Source organism: Manacus vitellinus, unplaced genomic scaffold, assembly GCF_001715985.3.
Source record: "Manacus vitellinus isolate BGI_N305 unplaced genomic scaffold, ASM171598v3 scaffold_6_pilon, whole genome shotgun sequence".
In the NCBI taxonomy this organism is placed as follows: domain Eukaryota; kingdom Metazoa; phylum Chordata; class Aves; order Passeriformes; family Pipridae; genus Manacus; species Manacus vitellinus.
The window spans coordinates 1,493,146-1,508,460 of record NW_021940750.1 but is presented as its reverse complement, the minus strand read 5'-3'; the positions used below and the strand labels follow the sequence as shown (position 1 = coordinate 1,508,460).

Sequence of the window (15,315 nt, the reverse complement as noted above, 5' to 3'; positions counted from 1 at the left end):
ACCTGACTGTCCTCACAGATGTGCTGGGAGTCCTCCCTGACTCCCTGGCTGTCAGGTACCTCCCCAGCCAGTGCTGTAACAGTGCTACCCCACAGCCAATCCAGGAGCATTTGACCTCTCTCCTGCTTGGCATCTCCCCCAAACTGAACAAGAAACCTTTATGAAATAGCTGAGAGATGCCAAAGCAGCTTTTCAAGCAGGGGACACTCTCAGCAGCGTTTTCAGCATGCCCTTCTCTTGTCTTCATAACTTACACTCCCTCCACACAGCTCTCTTCTCCCAGCACTAGAGATCAAAAATTTGAAAAGCAATTGCTGGAGGTAAGAGATCAGAGAGGGCCCAAGGGCCCATGGTGGAGAGGTGCAGTGGGATGAAGGGCCCTTTGCCCTCTTGCTCCAGCCAGCTGCTCATCTCCTCCCCACTTTCATCCTGCATCCCCATGTCGCTCCCTGCCGCAGCACACCTATTTCCACTGCCAAATACTGAGCCCCCCTTTCTTCTTCTGCAATATCACTTCATAAGTGATACTGCAGGAGCCCAGATGGTCGCTCGAGGTGGCCCTCCAGGGCTCTGCTCTGCAGAAGGGTGGACAGTGCTGCCTTGATGGGCTGGGTAGAGGGGCCAGGAAACTGCCTGTGCTGGGGGCTGCAGGCAGCTCAGCTCCCACAGGCATGTCTGTGTGGTACAAAATAGCTCTTGCCTGGGCAAAGCTGCCCTGGGCTGGGGCAGGAGGGCTAGATCAGCAGCCTTGCAGCACCCCTTTCTGCCTGTTCCCTGCGTGATGGGTGTGACCACAGGAACACCATGGATGACATAAGGTTTTCCGTGCTGAGAAAAGTGCTCATGGTGCAAATAAAATAAGAGAAATGCCTGGGAGGGGCACAGGTAAACAGAGAGATGCTATGGCAGAGGCTATGGCACAATCCTGCTCCCTTCAAGTTAGCCTCCTGCAGTCCCTGCCCCTGTCTGGGCTGGCATAGAGGTTTTGGAGTGGATCTGCTGGCTCGCACTGGCTGCCCCTCATGCGCAGGGCTGCCCTGCAGGGCTGGGGCTGGACACAATCCATCCCCCCAGGCCAGCTGCTGGACACATCCTGCTCAGGGCAGCCCTGATGCTTTTTTTTCCCATCCCCAGATCCAGAACCCCTCCTGGATTGGCAACAATGGAGCTGCCTCTCCTGTGCCTGCCTGTGTTGTCCCCTGCGAGACGGTGCCCTCCTGCATGTCCCCCCATGCCCACCCCCACGCGGCCGGCGGTGTCTCCGAGTTCCTTGGCGTCTCCGGCCCTGGCAGCCACGTGGGACAGACTCACATGGGTGGCCTCTTTGGCACGGCCGGGATGAGCCCCAGCCTCAATGGCTACGAGCTGAACAGCGAGCCGGACCGCAAGACCTCCAGCATCGCTGCCCTGAGGATGAAAGCAAAGGAGCACAGCGCCGCTATCTCCTGGGCGACATGACAGGGCTGCAGCCCAGTGCCCATGACACGGAGAGAGCACATAGGGACAGCTGAACAAATCCATCCGCTTGGACGCCAGACAGCAGTTGCCTCCTCGGGGATCTGAATGCAGCACTTTTAGCTACCCTAGGCATATAAAGTACATATGTTAATGTAAGTGGAGTGTTTCCAGCATGAACATGGCAGCTCCTGGCTTCCTGGGATCAGGCAGGGAGAGGGAGGCTGTGGAGCAGCACTTCTTCCATCAAGATCTGGGATGAGATGCATCCCTCCTCACCACCACCTCCCCAGTAACCTGGGCATTTTTTCTCCCTGCTATTTTTTTTGACACCAGATCTGCCTTTCCAAAGAGCAAGAGCCCACTGGCTTTTCAGCAGCTTCTCCCATCCACCCACCCACCCACACACACATGCACATACTCTCTCTCACACACATATTTTCTGCCCTGGGCAGGGGACTGGATGGGAACTCTGGCACCAGCAAAGAGACACCTCTCGTGCTGCTTATGTCATTTTAGCGGGAGCTAAGACTTCCCACAGTTGAGCAATAACAGGGCTGGGAAGATAACTAAGAAGGCAACATTAGCCCACCTCCTTCTACCCAGCTTTCTCTCCACCTTGTAGTCTGAGATGAAGTCCATGAAGGGGATACCCTTTTACCCAACATGGCACAGTGCTATCATGCTGAGAGTCTTTGCCAGCCCTCTGGTGACCCAGACAAAGATGCATCCCAGCAGACAGTATCTTCCCAAGCATGGCTCACTGCCTCAGGGAGCGCCTGGGCTTTGCTTTTCCTGGCTGTGGTTGATGATGGGGCTTATGTGCATGGTGGGGCAGCAAAAGGTTTCCTCCAGCTTTCACTGGGTTGGCAATCACTAACCTCAATTTAGAGACAGTAGCTAAAGCAGGGAAGCACAGATGCTGTGTAAATCTCCAGGTCCCCAAAGAGACCGCTCTGAGAAACAGCTCAAGTGCTAGCACACAGCCACAGCGGCATGAGACCATCAAATTCCTCATATACCTTATCCTGGGGTCAGATACATGCAATGACAAGCCCTCCCTCAGCCCCCCACTCCAGTGCCTTGCTGCACACCACAGCTGCAGGCATTTCTGCACAACGGATGGCACAGGGAACAGGCTGGGAAGGGATCCAAAGGTGGATGAGGTGATGCTGTCCAATCTCCAGCTACCTTGGACCCTCTTCAGCTTGTTGAGGGAGGAGGAGACACCAGAACTTGCCTGGTTTGTCTGAGCCAATGCGCCTCCCCATTTTTCCCTCCCAGTGCTCTTACCTGCACAGCATTTTAAGTAAGATCTCCTTTGCAAGGCTGAACATTTTAGAAGTTTTTCAATGATCTTGTAGTGCTAGGAATAATTTTGGAACATCTTTTTACCACTGAAATACTACCAGAGAGAAGCTGAAAGTCAGCTGAGCACTATCACTGCCACGGTATGGCTACGCAAGCTGGGCTTGGACTGGGGCAACTGTCCTCAAGATTTGCAAGGGAACTATAGGATATTACTCACATAAAAATTGGGTTGTCACCCTGCCCTGTCTCCTCATGCATAGTGTTAGGGGATCTTGTAGTTCGAGGTCCAGGAATATCTAGTGGTCTTGGAAAAGGCTTCAAATAAGCTACAACCAAATGTCAGGTTTCAGGTTAACAAGCTATATAAGTATTTCCATAGTGTCTAGACTGTCATATACTACCTAAATGATACACCATTTCTAGGTCAAAAGTAATATATTTATTGGAATATGAAAAGATCAGTAGTACTGTCTCTTTTCTCAGAAATGCTAAGAGATGCCTTCCCTGGTACACACAGGGAGCCAGCATGCATTTAACCACACCATCTGTATGACCAGGGTCTCTCCCATCCCAAGCAGCCAGGATTTACATCCTAACCTAAACATTCACCTGAGACATTGGGCCATGGTGGGTTAGATGCTAGAAGTGGTGCTGATCACTGAACAGTCATGCTGACTAGTTGGAAGTGTACACCACCCCTAGTGGGTGCCTCAGAAGCCATTGAGGTTCCCAGCCACCCAGGGACCAGTGGCAGGAGGCGATTTCTCCACTAGATTTTGTGCAGGCAGCTGAGTATGGTGTTGAGAGCACTTTCCCAGGCACACCAAAGAGCATGATGCTTTCCACAGTCAGCAGGCAATCTGTGAAGGGCCACTGCCCAAACAGCCCAGTATCACTACTGACAAGGCAAATTAGCAACAGGGAGAGCTAAGGAGAGGGTGATGGGGCAGGCAGGCACATGGGAATGCGTTCCACATGGCCTACAGGTACCAAAGGCAGCTCCAGTGGAGAATTGTAGTTACTCAAGAACTTAGCTGCATTCCCTACTGAAGTTAAAGGGTAGCTTTTCCTCACAGACTTCCACAAGGCCAGGATTTCATCCAAGCTGTTTAATAGCCCAGAGGATTAAGTGCTGTATCCCTGTCTTGTTAGAGACTCCTGGCAGCCGACTTGGCATTTAGAGAGGCTTGGCCCCCACTTTCTCTCACCTTAAAATTCATGTGGAAAGCACATGTTGGACTCAGTCTAATTTAAATGCCACTGCACATGCCCAGCCCTCAGCCTGCCTGAAATCATCATGGGGGAGGGGGGATGTTGTTCCTTGGACCCCCTTACCGCAGGGCTCCCTTCCTGCCCCCTGCCATGGGGAGCCCTGCTGCTCACCAGGCTCTGCTCCACCTCTCTGGGTGCTGCTGCTATTCTGGCGAGCTCCCTTGTGGGTCATGCTGGAAAGCATGCCCCTCACAAATCTCCAAAAGCAGTTTATTCTGGTAGTTTTTAACCCATATACATCTGTATTTACACACATTTTAAAAATTTATTTCAAAGTTTTTTTAAAACTAGCTGTTAAATTAACGTGAAAAACTGTATAAATATATATATACATACATACATATATATGTGTGTGTATCTTAACCTAGCAGGTCTGCAGCTACTGCATTTCTTAAGGGTCACAGGGTCAGTGCTGTTCTTGCAATCTCAAGTTACCGTGATGATACCATTTTAATTATTATTATTGTTATTTTAATACCTTTCAATTCTATTTATGACTTTCTTCTCTATTTATTTCTTATTTAGTATTTTACTCCTGTCCATACATTGAGTCATGATTCCCTGTTTTGGACTTGCCTTCAAAGGTGCAAGCTTTGTCCCCAGCCACCACCAAAATGTCTCACAAGCTCCAGCCGCTCTGACACCTGCCATCCCCATAGTGGCATCCTCTGTGGATGCAGCCCAGCTAGCTGGACTCACCCATCCGCTCTCTCCAGCCTCATGACGGTAGCAAAACATTTCTCCCAAGCAGTCCTGGCCCTGCCTATGCAGCAGGTACCATACATGGGGGCCAGCTTATGTTGCCCATGGTTAGAAACTACCAGAGATGTCCCAGAGCTTTGAGACCAGGAGGATGGATGTAAATAGTGAGAACAGCACGGGTTCCTGGCACTTGTTTAAAAGCGGTTGGGTACCACTCGCTGCCAAGTACTCAGAGGCACTTCTTGCCTGCAAGCAGTAGTTAATGCTTTGGTAGCAATTGCAAACCAGTGGTGAACCAGGCTTGGGCTTGCTGGGCCCTGCAGGGTCTAGACTCTAAGGGCTGCTGTGCCTGAACAAGCTCATGGAGAGGAGTGAGACAGGGGCCAGGTCAGCCCTCAGGCATGTTGCCTGTTGCCAGCACTGCCACCCACCTGTGCTCCAAGTGGGCTCTCCAGCCAGTAGCCAGGCTCCAGCTGCCGCATCTTGAATATGCTACTCAGTTCAGGTCTCACTGCCCCAGCACCTACCTGAGTAGAGCTTATGGGGAAGAGTACCAAGACAGCAAGATGAAAAGAGAACCAACTTCGTTCTCCTCTAGAGCCCGTGGCAAAGTGTGAGTGAGTTTGCATCCCTGCCAGAACACGCATCCGTGATGGAACACATCTGGCCTGAGCCGTGAGCGTGGGCAGGGTGTTAGGGAAAGGCCATGTGTAGCGACAATGTGTCACACATGAGGTCGCAGAGCTGCAGCACACATGGCTCCACCTGCCCCATCAGCCACCGGCACACAGCACAACCCCGGGCAGGTGTACCCGGTGTGCTGCAGAGCAGTGCTGCCTGCTGGTTTTCTCCAGTAATGGAGGCGTTTTGGGGTGGGGAGGCGCGTTTCCCTGATTCCCAGAGCACACTCAGACCGGGCAGCACGTTGTAAAACACTTTCCAAACAAACAAAGGCAAAAAGGTAGTTTCCTGGAAAAGGATTGAAAAAATAATCAAGCAGAGGCAGAGCCCCGTGTTTATTTTGCTACTCTGACTGACACAGCAAAAAGCAAACAGACCGAGGGAGAAATTAAACCCAAATGGGAAAGGAGTGAAATCAGATGGAAAGTCATTCAGTCCTTTGCAGCTTCCCAAAGGGAGCTGGGAAGAGACGAGGGAGCGGCCTTGTACCCCCTTAACTCTTTGCTGGTAACACAGTTCCCCACTCCCCCCACATAGCTAGGTAGGTAGGTAGAGCTAGGACTTTTATACTACTGATTTTGAAGGACGGTTTTCAATGTATAATAATATATCGGTTTAGGTGTGCAGTGTTTGAAAGAGAGACTGGGAGAAAGAAAGAAAACAAACCTCAATCAATATTGTTGGTTTTTTGTTGTAAAATATTGTAACCTTGTATAAACGCAACCTTTTTTTTTTTTCCTCTTTAGCTTACCGGCCTGGGGTAGAACATACTAAAAAAATAAAGAAGTTTTTAAAAAGTTCAGGAAAAAAAAAGAATTAAAAAAATCATTAAAAATGTTGCCATGTGAGGTTTGTGCCATACAATGTTACTGCCTATGCAACCATGTATTACCTGTTCATTACAGTGGAATATTAAAAAAGAACAAACAGTCTTGCAGCTTGATTATTTTTAACTTTTTTGAAATAAGTTATTGCACTTGCAGGGTTTTTTTTCTTTGGGGGGGAAGGGGGTGGAGGTGGAGGGCTGGAATTTCCAGTCACCAATTTTATTTTTCTAGGTTTTGAAAGCAGTGACATCACTGGGAAGGACCCTGCTTCCCAGCCACCCTGGCCAAGGGGGAACAAACACTGTTGTTGTTGTTTTGGTTTGCAATAAACTCCTTCTCTTCTCTCCTCTCAACTGCAATCTGGCTGGTTTGTTCCTGACTCATGACAGATGAAATGTGATCAGAGGGGCCTCCAAAATCTCACGTTAATTGAAGTTGGCAAAAAATACTAACAGTGCCCTTTTGAACTGCTGACGCAGAGCAGAATGGATTAGCCGGGGGTAGATTAACAACAGGTGGCAGCTCACGGGCTGCTGCCTCTCCCTGTACAAAGAGATGGTTAACAGCCAGCAACCAGGCGCAGGAGTGTCCTGCCAGCCAGCTCCCAGCTAACGAGGGCCTCTCTGCCTCTGGGAGTGCATTCAACATCACTCGGCATCCTCGCTAGACAGCAGAGAGGGCACCGGGGCCACGGGGGAGAGAAGGATGGTCTCCTGTGCTTACTGCTCAGGAGCTGCTGCTTCTTCTAGCAGAGCTTAAGCCTCACAGGGCTCCTGCATGAGCCCTTCTCATGCAGTCCTTAGTGAGGCAGCAGGTAATCACAGCTGACAGGGGGAGAAGCTAAGTTGGCAACAAGATGCCACAGAACTGGGAACCCTCAGCCACTCAGTTACCTGTGCTATGGCACCACCCCTTTTACACAGCACAGTCACGCTTGGGGCACCACAGCACAGGGCAGCCTGAAGTCCAAAGAGATGACACCTGGTGCTGGCAGTGGGGGACTTTCCCTCCAAAAGTGCTCCTTTTCCCCACATTCCTGCAGGTGGTCACACTCCCTCCCCTCCTAGATCCACTTTAGTAGAAGCATCCAGAGGCATCCAAGCCTTACCCACCCTCTCCTCCACCGTGGCTGAGTTCCCCAGAGGTGCCTGCCTGCAGACAGATGCTGCTCACTGGGCTGCAGGGCAGACTGAGCCCTCTAGGTTTCACTTCTCCCCACACAAAGGAGAGGGCTTGTCTCAGCCCCACCAGTTCCCAGGGCACATCTCCTGCCCTGCTGTGGAGAAAACTGGGTTCTGTGTGGGCCATTTCTGCTGCTTTCACTCCATGAATAAATTCAGCTGCAAACCTGTTTCCTTCAGACAGCACAGACCCACCAGCACTGGGACCACCAAGAGCTCAAGTTCCTGGACCCAGATGCTGGGTGGATTGGAAAGTGCCCTTCTTGTTCAGATAGAGTTGAGAAGGTGCCCAGCAGCTGCCAGCAACCCACCAAGACCCAAAGAGCCCCTCTGGCCTTTCCATCAATTGGCTGGGAGCATCAGCTTGCCTTAGATGGTGCATGGCTGTTTTCTATCTTGCTAAGAAATGGATAATGCAGGTGCTGTTGCAAGTTTATCCATTCCTCTCACTTATAGGAGAAAAATTCCTTCCCTCCCCAAGCACTCCAGATTCTCCAGATGTTGGCAGAGTTCAGACTGTTGAGAGCCTAAAGCCAGTTTCGCTAACATCCTGCTTGTATGGGTTTACATCAGAAATTGCTCCTGACCTGAACATTGCCAAAGAGCTAAAAAGTCTCTCTATAAATTCTAGCTAGTGGCAAGACCCAGATTAGAAATGTGCATTCTTTTTTTGAAGCTGCACTTTCTTACTGGCATCACAGAAGTTGTTTAAAACACATGGAAAAATTTCTCTCTGGGAGATGTGGCTACAGCACCTAGGTTAATGTGTTCCTTCTCTGCTGGAGAATATGACTTTGAGGCAGGGCAAAGTTCAGGCACTTTAAATGAAAAACAATTTTTTTATTCCTGTAAACTAAACAGATTTGCCTTTTTCTCTTCCTCTTTGTAAAAGCAGGTTATTAACCTTTAAACAGATGCATGTACAAAAATCTTCTCATTGGCAAGGAAGGTAACAGCCATGCAAGGTGCATCTACTTATGGCCAGCTGGAGCCCACATGTAAAGGTGTTGCATTTAATCTGAGACAAACAAGTGTTTATTATTTGTGAAGGGATCTTCCACTTTCTCTTGCTTTTCAGTTCGTAACTTAGTCACAGGACAAAGACAGATGCTCTGAGTTAGCTGTAGTCTTGCTGAATTCCTGGATCTCATTTTACAGTTCTTTCTGCTTCGAACCTTTCCCCCTGCCTATTTGTATGAAGTGTGGCAAAGTGGTTATTGTTCCCATTAGTCCTCAGCTGAAGGCACCCAGGACTAACTGTGCCTAGCACCCAGCTGAGACCTGGCCCTTCCTATCAAAGAGAGGTTTCACAAAAGAAGGACCTGTAAGTTTGCAAACAGCCAGCAAAGCAGGTGAGAAACAGTGATTTGCTTAAGCGTATGGCACATGGAAAACCTCATGTAGGTCTGCATATCTCAAGTTCTTCACACCTTCGTTGGTCAAATGGTCCAGCTTTCACCTTTGTCCAGTCCCCTGCCAACTAAAACTCAGGTTAAAAATCCAGTAGATGTGACTTAATAATTAGGCTGGTATTTTCTTAGTCACAAAATCCACCTTGCATAGAGTCCTGTACTGACCACTAATGCAAGTTCATAGACCTAATGAAATCATGGTCAAATTGCACTGTTCTCTGTCCACAGTCACTGCAGAGTTGTCATCCTCATCTGGAGCAGGAACACTTCCTGTTTATGTAAGTAAACAGTCATTTAGCATGACTAAAGGAAATTTGAAAGAGAATTACTGGATCCTTTTCCAGACAAATGAAGACAGCAAACAGGCAACCTTGCAGGAAGAACCTTTGAGCAGCACTGTTTTCAGTCGAAAAACTCCCTGCATGCTGCTAACTCCAAGCCAGTCCACTTAATTGCCTCAATTGTCCCTGTTATCCTTTAATGGGAAACATAACTCACTTTCAAAGCAACCACAAGAAGCTGCAGACAGGGGAATCCTGAAGATCAGCAGAGGTGGGACTGCATTACAGACATTTCCATCAGGCTGAAATTACACAGAGTGCACCAGGAATGTCACTAAATGGCTTCAAGCCAGGGCCTGCTGAAACATGCTGATACTTAAAGTCAAGGCTAACGGTTCTCTACCTTGGTAGTGAGCTACCCAAAAGTCCAAATAAACAACAGTTCAGACAAAAGTGTGGCTGTTCTGCTAGATCCCAGCTTTGGGATACTGGTGTTCAGGCCTTGGGTATACAACAGCTTCTCTCCATTTCCTTATCTGCAGTTACAGATCTTACCCACACAGGAGGACCATGAAGCTCAGTTTCTTGCACTTGGATACAGCAGTGGCAGGCATCATAAAAAGAACTCGCACCATCCTACATGCACTCCCAACAGCATGAGATAAAACTTAAGGACCCATGACTCAACGGTAACCAACATAAACTCTAGCTGATTTTTCTGCTAAGCAAATGCTATCTCTGCCACATACCAATGTTAGAAAGAGGTTTGAAATGACCACCTACACATAGGATAACTTTCAGATCCTACAGAGTATTATGTTCAGAGGTTTCTGGCAGTTTTTGACAAAAATTAATTTTTTTCCACCCTAGGAATTAAAATGAAAAGACAATATAAGTGGAGTACTTGCCTAGGATTTGTTCTGCTCTTCCCAGCTCTTCAGGATCAGACCGAAGTTAGCAACTGGACCAATTGGATGCTCATTTTCTAGCATAAATTTAATCTAATACAAGTTTGCAGAATGCTTTTTTCTTAGTTCAAGCACATGGACAAGACTATCCATGACTACAAGAACTACCCATAGTTTACATCTCAGTTTACAAAAGAACTTGTTTTGCAGCAGTCCTTGTAAAATTTAAGTATGCAAGTCTTCAAAAAGAAAAAAAGAAAAATTCATACTCACTGTCTGGCCTCTGGCCAGGGCATTTAAAATCCATTTTCTCATCAGCACTATCAATTTTATTTTTTCTTCCCTGTATCATGCTTTGACCCTGTTAAGACAGCAGCTTCCGTGTAAAAGGGCTGGACACAAGATTTATGCAGTACCTGCTAACCATTCTGAGATCCTTCCCTACTCTCTACCTGTGAGAAGTACCCAAGGTATAAGACATTCATTATGGAGGGAATTCATGCCAGATCTTGGAGGTACCTTTAACATTAAAATTGCCCACCTAAATCCATTTTCATGTGTCTCAGTATAGCATTTTTCTAGTGCTCAACACTCAACAACACAGTCTAAAAGTAAAATGAGTCAGAAGTACTAGGCATCTCTTAAATCCCTCTTCACAATTATTTTGATATCTATGTCTCCAAGGGCCTTGAGTTTAAAAGGACCTTGAATTGATAATTAACAGGGGTGAACTTGTTGCCAAAGTAAAGCATATTTGAACCACACTGGTGGAAGCATGATGGATGGCAGGAGGTTCAAGATCAGGATCTGGAGATGGTAGGAGAGAGTAATTCAGAACATTGGGGCCTGAATTGACACATCCTCTAATAAGATAGTGAAGCTGTGAGGAAGGAAAGATTCAATGCATTGTAGGGAGAGTTGGTAATGCTAAAAATGTATCCTTAAGACTTACCATGAGTGGCAGGGAAGTACTGCAGCACATCTCCCCCTTGCTATGCTCAAGTAGCAAGGTGTGCCATGCACACACACTGTCCTTTTCCAGCATGCTCCACAGGGACAGTGCTGCAGGCTTCTGGAAACAAAGAGCTGCCACTGCACTGGATTACCCAATCTCAAAGAGTCAGCCAAAACTCTCTTTTCAAAAGCACAATTCTTTAACATCTGCTGTATCTCTTTGCAAAAAAAGAAAGGATCTGTTCCCTGTTTCTCCAAGGTAAATGATATTGTCAGATCTCAGCAGAAAATTAAGGTAACATCTACTCTCCCAAAAAAGGTGACTGGGATGAATTCATGCAGAGCAAACTTCTGCTTCAGAGACAACCATCATACTCCAGTTACGTGAAAGATAAAATATTGACAGATCTTGACAAAGTGCATTGTGGATAAGTTTAACACAAATTTATGTAGTAAAACAGCCTGTCGCTGCAATTGTTCCTTCTAAATTCATTCATGTTTCCTTGTGCCACTCCAGAAGTGAAATACAACAAACACTCCTTGGATTTACTTTTTAATAGACAATTATTAAGCTTTTTTGATATCATATATACAATGAAAAGTTAAAAATTATCTTAATTTAAAGATTGACAACAAACCCATTCCAAATCGGACATACAGGTACATCTTACCTTTACAGATTTTCCATCAAGAACATCACAATCATAAATGCAGAGGTGAAAGTAGGTAATTCTACTTTTTTTTTTTTTACAGTCAATTACCCAGTTTTCTCCCTGGCACAAAATAGAGATGAATTGCCATGTAAATGATCTAGCCCTATAAAAGGCCAAAGGACAAAACATGATTGTTAGGGGTCACTGGACATTTTGTGCAAGGGGAAACCACTCAGATGCTTTTGGATGCAGACACAAGGACCTGGTGCCTTTTTACTGACCTAAGACTATAGATCAGTTTAGCAGGGCTGGTTTGGCTGTCCACATCTAAAAATATTGAACCATCTATTTCAAATCCTCTGTGTCTTTTAAGACTGTGCAAAACATAAACTTTTTACTGGCTTACTGAGAAAGACTCTGTAAGGAAGATGTTATAACTCAGTTAAACTGCTAAGGCCTGCCAAGCTGAGATCAGCCCCAATAGGACAGCCAAAACTGACTACTGCACTGTCACAGCTACTCTTTTAAAATAAACTTCTCAAGGGAAATATGCTGATATCTCATGATACTCAAGCACCAGGACATAAATCAATAGGTAGATTCAGTAAGAAAGTTCATGTGAATGAACCTGAGAGGCTGCAAAGGAGAAATAATGAGCAACAAACCTTCCTCTATCTTGTAATACCCACTGTGCAGACAGCAGTTGTCACTGCAACAGCTATCCCTCTGAGCTCCCCAATACTCTCTCCCATAGCAACTCAGGAACGAAACAAAGACTGCAGTGAAAAACATTTACTAGTAATTAAACGTTCCCAGAGAGTCAGACAATACAGTTTACAGGCACATCCCAGGGAGGTTATGAAGTGAAGCATCCCCTCAGAGCTATTGTTCCAATATGATTTTCATTCACAGCACATCCACTGCATTGGGCAATAAGATAAGTCTTAGTGGGGGTGAGACAAATAGGAGCAGATGTTTCCTGTTTCTAGCCTGACTTTCATTTGGTTTCTGTCATTGCTGCCTATCCAGCTTAAGAGAGGGGGTGAACCATGATGTCTAACACTTGTCCTATTGTTTGGGGTTTGGCAAATCTAAGGAATAAGGTTGCTTGCAGTGTAACAGAAAAACAGCCCATCCAGTAGGATGTGTCTGTAACCAGCAGCGATGGAGGTTTCAAAAGACAGTGAAATCACCCTTATCTAGTAACAAACATTGTATCAGTGGAGGTAGAAAAGAGATTTCTTTCTCAGCCAGACTTGGGATCCTCTTTAATATCCAAGGGTAAGAGTAGCAGTCCAGGCAACTTTCTAATTTTGTTGCATTTAATTTTCACATTCAGGTTTACTTCGGTATTGAGAAACAATTCAAATGCTCCTAAGAAATGTAAATCTTCTCCAAAAGCCTTCCTAAGCTGTGTTTCAGTGGCAGCCTGTGGCAATAGGTTCTTTAAATTACAAGTAAAGACACAACAGTTTTTCCAACAAAACTAATTTACAGGAGTTTGTAAGTGTGCATTAATAGTGTCTCATACATACCTATATACCTGCACATTGAAGATGTAACTGGGAATTTCTGTAAATTTAGGTGTTTTACAAATCAGTACAACACACTGCTTGCTGAAGAGGATTCAGATGTGAAACACTTACTTCATACTTCATCCCTGTGGGTGGCTAAAATGTAAAACTGTAACCTGATAATGAAAATATAAAAATTAAAAAGACTAAAGATACACCTTTTTTTTTATAATACAACTAGTTTTGACAAAGAGTCAGTGTCTTGCATGGATGCAGCAGAAAACCTGAGATTCACGCAGGAGGCGCAGCAATTGCAGTTATGTCCTGCAGGTCTCTGCTTTGAAGGAGACTGTCCTCCCACCTACTGTGTGTCTCAATGTCCATAAAAATAATTTAATTAACTCAGAATGTTTTGCCCTTTAATCCATATGACCACAGAAAAATTTTTGCTGGTGATGTTGTAAAAAAATAAACATTGGTCTCACAATGCAAAAGAAAATGTTTGTTACACAGTTACTCAAGCCAACAGTTAAAGCTAAAAAGGCAGAGGCCCACCAGCCCACAGGCAATAAGCTCCTCCCAAAAGAGAGCAGCTCTACATTGTAGACAGTTGCTTTGAATGAATGGATGCTTACTAACCAGAGAGCTGCAACACATTTGATAGAAGAGGTGAATCATGCCAGTGAGACCATAGAGAGCAAGATTCTGTTTTATTCTTCCAGGTGCGTATCCTCCTTTGGACAAAAGTACGTGTCTGACATTTTTGAGAGAACCCATGAATAGACTCAATCCTCTGTGAGCAACAGAGAGCAGTTGTTCAGCTTTCCATTATACCTTTGTGCAAAGTAAGGGAAAGACAACATACCAGAATACAACATTAATTCCCATTTCCCTTCCCACTTTCTAGCGATTCTTCTCTTCGGGGCCTTATATTCCTTATAGCACCTTTTCAGCTGTCATATTCATCACTCAGGTTTGTCTCACAGCTGCCTCTACAAGCTGCCGATATTGGGAAAGCTCTTCAGCTTTTCAGGAAAGTCATCTTTGTACAGGACGGGGTCAGCACGGTGCTCCACCACTTTTAGAGGCATGGTCCCAAAGACAGAGGCAAACTTATTGATGCATTCAGATCTGGTGAAAGGGAAAGCAATATAATTAAGAACCCCAACAACTGGGCTGGCTACCAGATCCCACACCAAAAGAACTGGTAGAAACCTTCCCTCTTGCGCTTGGAAGTATTTAATCCATGCTGGCTACTAATAAATAAAAAGAGAGCCTCACTGCAGAGAGAACTGAAAAGAAGCTGGTGGTTTTTGATTTATCCATTTAATCACAGAGACGAGCAAGGGGATGCTGGCAGCAGCACATGTGCACTTGGAGGTCAAAGCTTCCCTTCTCCCTCCCCCTAGAATTCCAGTCATTCTTAAAGCAATGTACATGCTGTAAACCAGAACAGATTAACTGCCAACATGTCTCTTAAAGGGCCACTGTTGGGTCTATTTGGTTTCTAACGAAGGTTTTGCAAAAACCAAGGCTTTGTGAAAACTGAGGTCTTAAAAAAAAAATTTAAGCCTGGGTTTTTTCAGGCTTCTTCAGAAGCTCTATCTTTTCCCACAAAATAAACACGCCTCAGAGAATAGGCAGAGTTGATTGTACTGTAACTTAAAGGTGAAGCTCAGTCTTAATAATCTCAGGTGTCAGTAATGTGGAAGGGAACAGCCATGTGCTTCAAAAAGCAATCAAACAGATGTTTAACCTTACATTGTTCCTTTAACTCTTTCACTGAAAGGCACAGTACCTGTGGAAGCAAGGCAGAGAAAACTTGGTTCATCTCACCCCAGTTAGTGCTCCTCTAACATTAGCTGCCTACTATATAAACCAGCTTTTAAGAACTTCAGATACTAAGAATCATGACAACAGTTCCCCACACATAACTGAGATAGCTACAAGAAAACAGGTCACATTTCTTTTGCCATTCAAAAGTGAAAACAAAAAAGAAATGAGTATTTTGACTCAGCTACAGAGACTGACATGCTGCAGGCGCTCCCAGAGCAGGTCTCTTGCTCTCCAACCACTGCACCCTCTCTCGACCCCTTCAGAGGGTTAGGGGGTCACTGTGGCTCCAGGATAATTTTCCTCATCAGACCTGGTCAATCACAGCAAC

General features: G+C 45.9%; 2 protein-coding genes across 2 annotated transcripts in view; one reads left to right on the top strand and one right to left on the bottom strand.

Moving 5' to 3' along the window:
* ALX4 (ALX homeobox 4) overlaps nucleotides 1-1,551 on the top strand; it is a 38,994-nt gene extending 37,443 nt beyond the window's left edge. The window contains exon 4 of the mRNA XM_008919743.3: nucleotides 1,135-1,551. Within this exon, the coding sequence (XP_008917991.2) occupies nucleotides 1,135-1,458 (324 nt within the window). The 3' untranslated portion in view covers nucleotides 1,459-1,551. The remainder of the gene's footprint in view (nucleotides 1-1,134) is intronic.
* A 10,103-nt stretch (nucleotides 1,552-11,654) lies between these two features.
* EXT2 (exostosin glycosyltransferase 2) overlaps nucleotides 11,655-15,315 on the bottom strand; it is a 71,549-nt gene continuing 67,888 nt past the window's right edge. Inside the window, exon 13 of the mRNA XM_008919742.3 lies at nucleotides 11,655-14,282. Coding sequence (XP_008917990.2) covers nucleotides 14,144-14,282 — 139 coding nt within the window. The 3' untranslated portion in view covers nucleotides 11,655-14,143. The remainder of the gene's footprint in view (nucleotides 14,283-15,315) is intronic.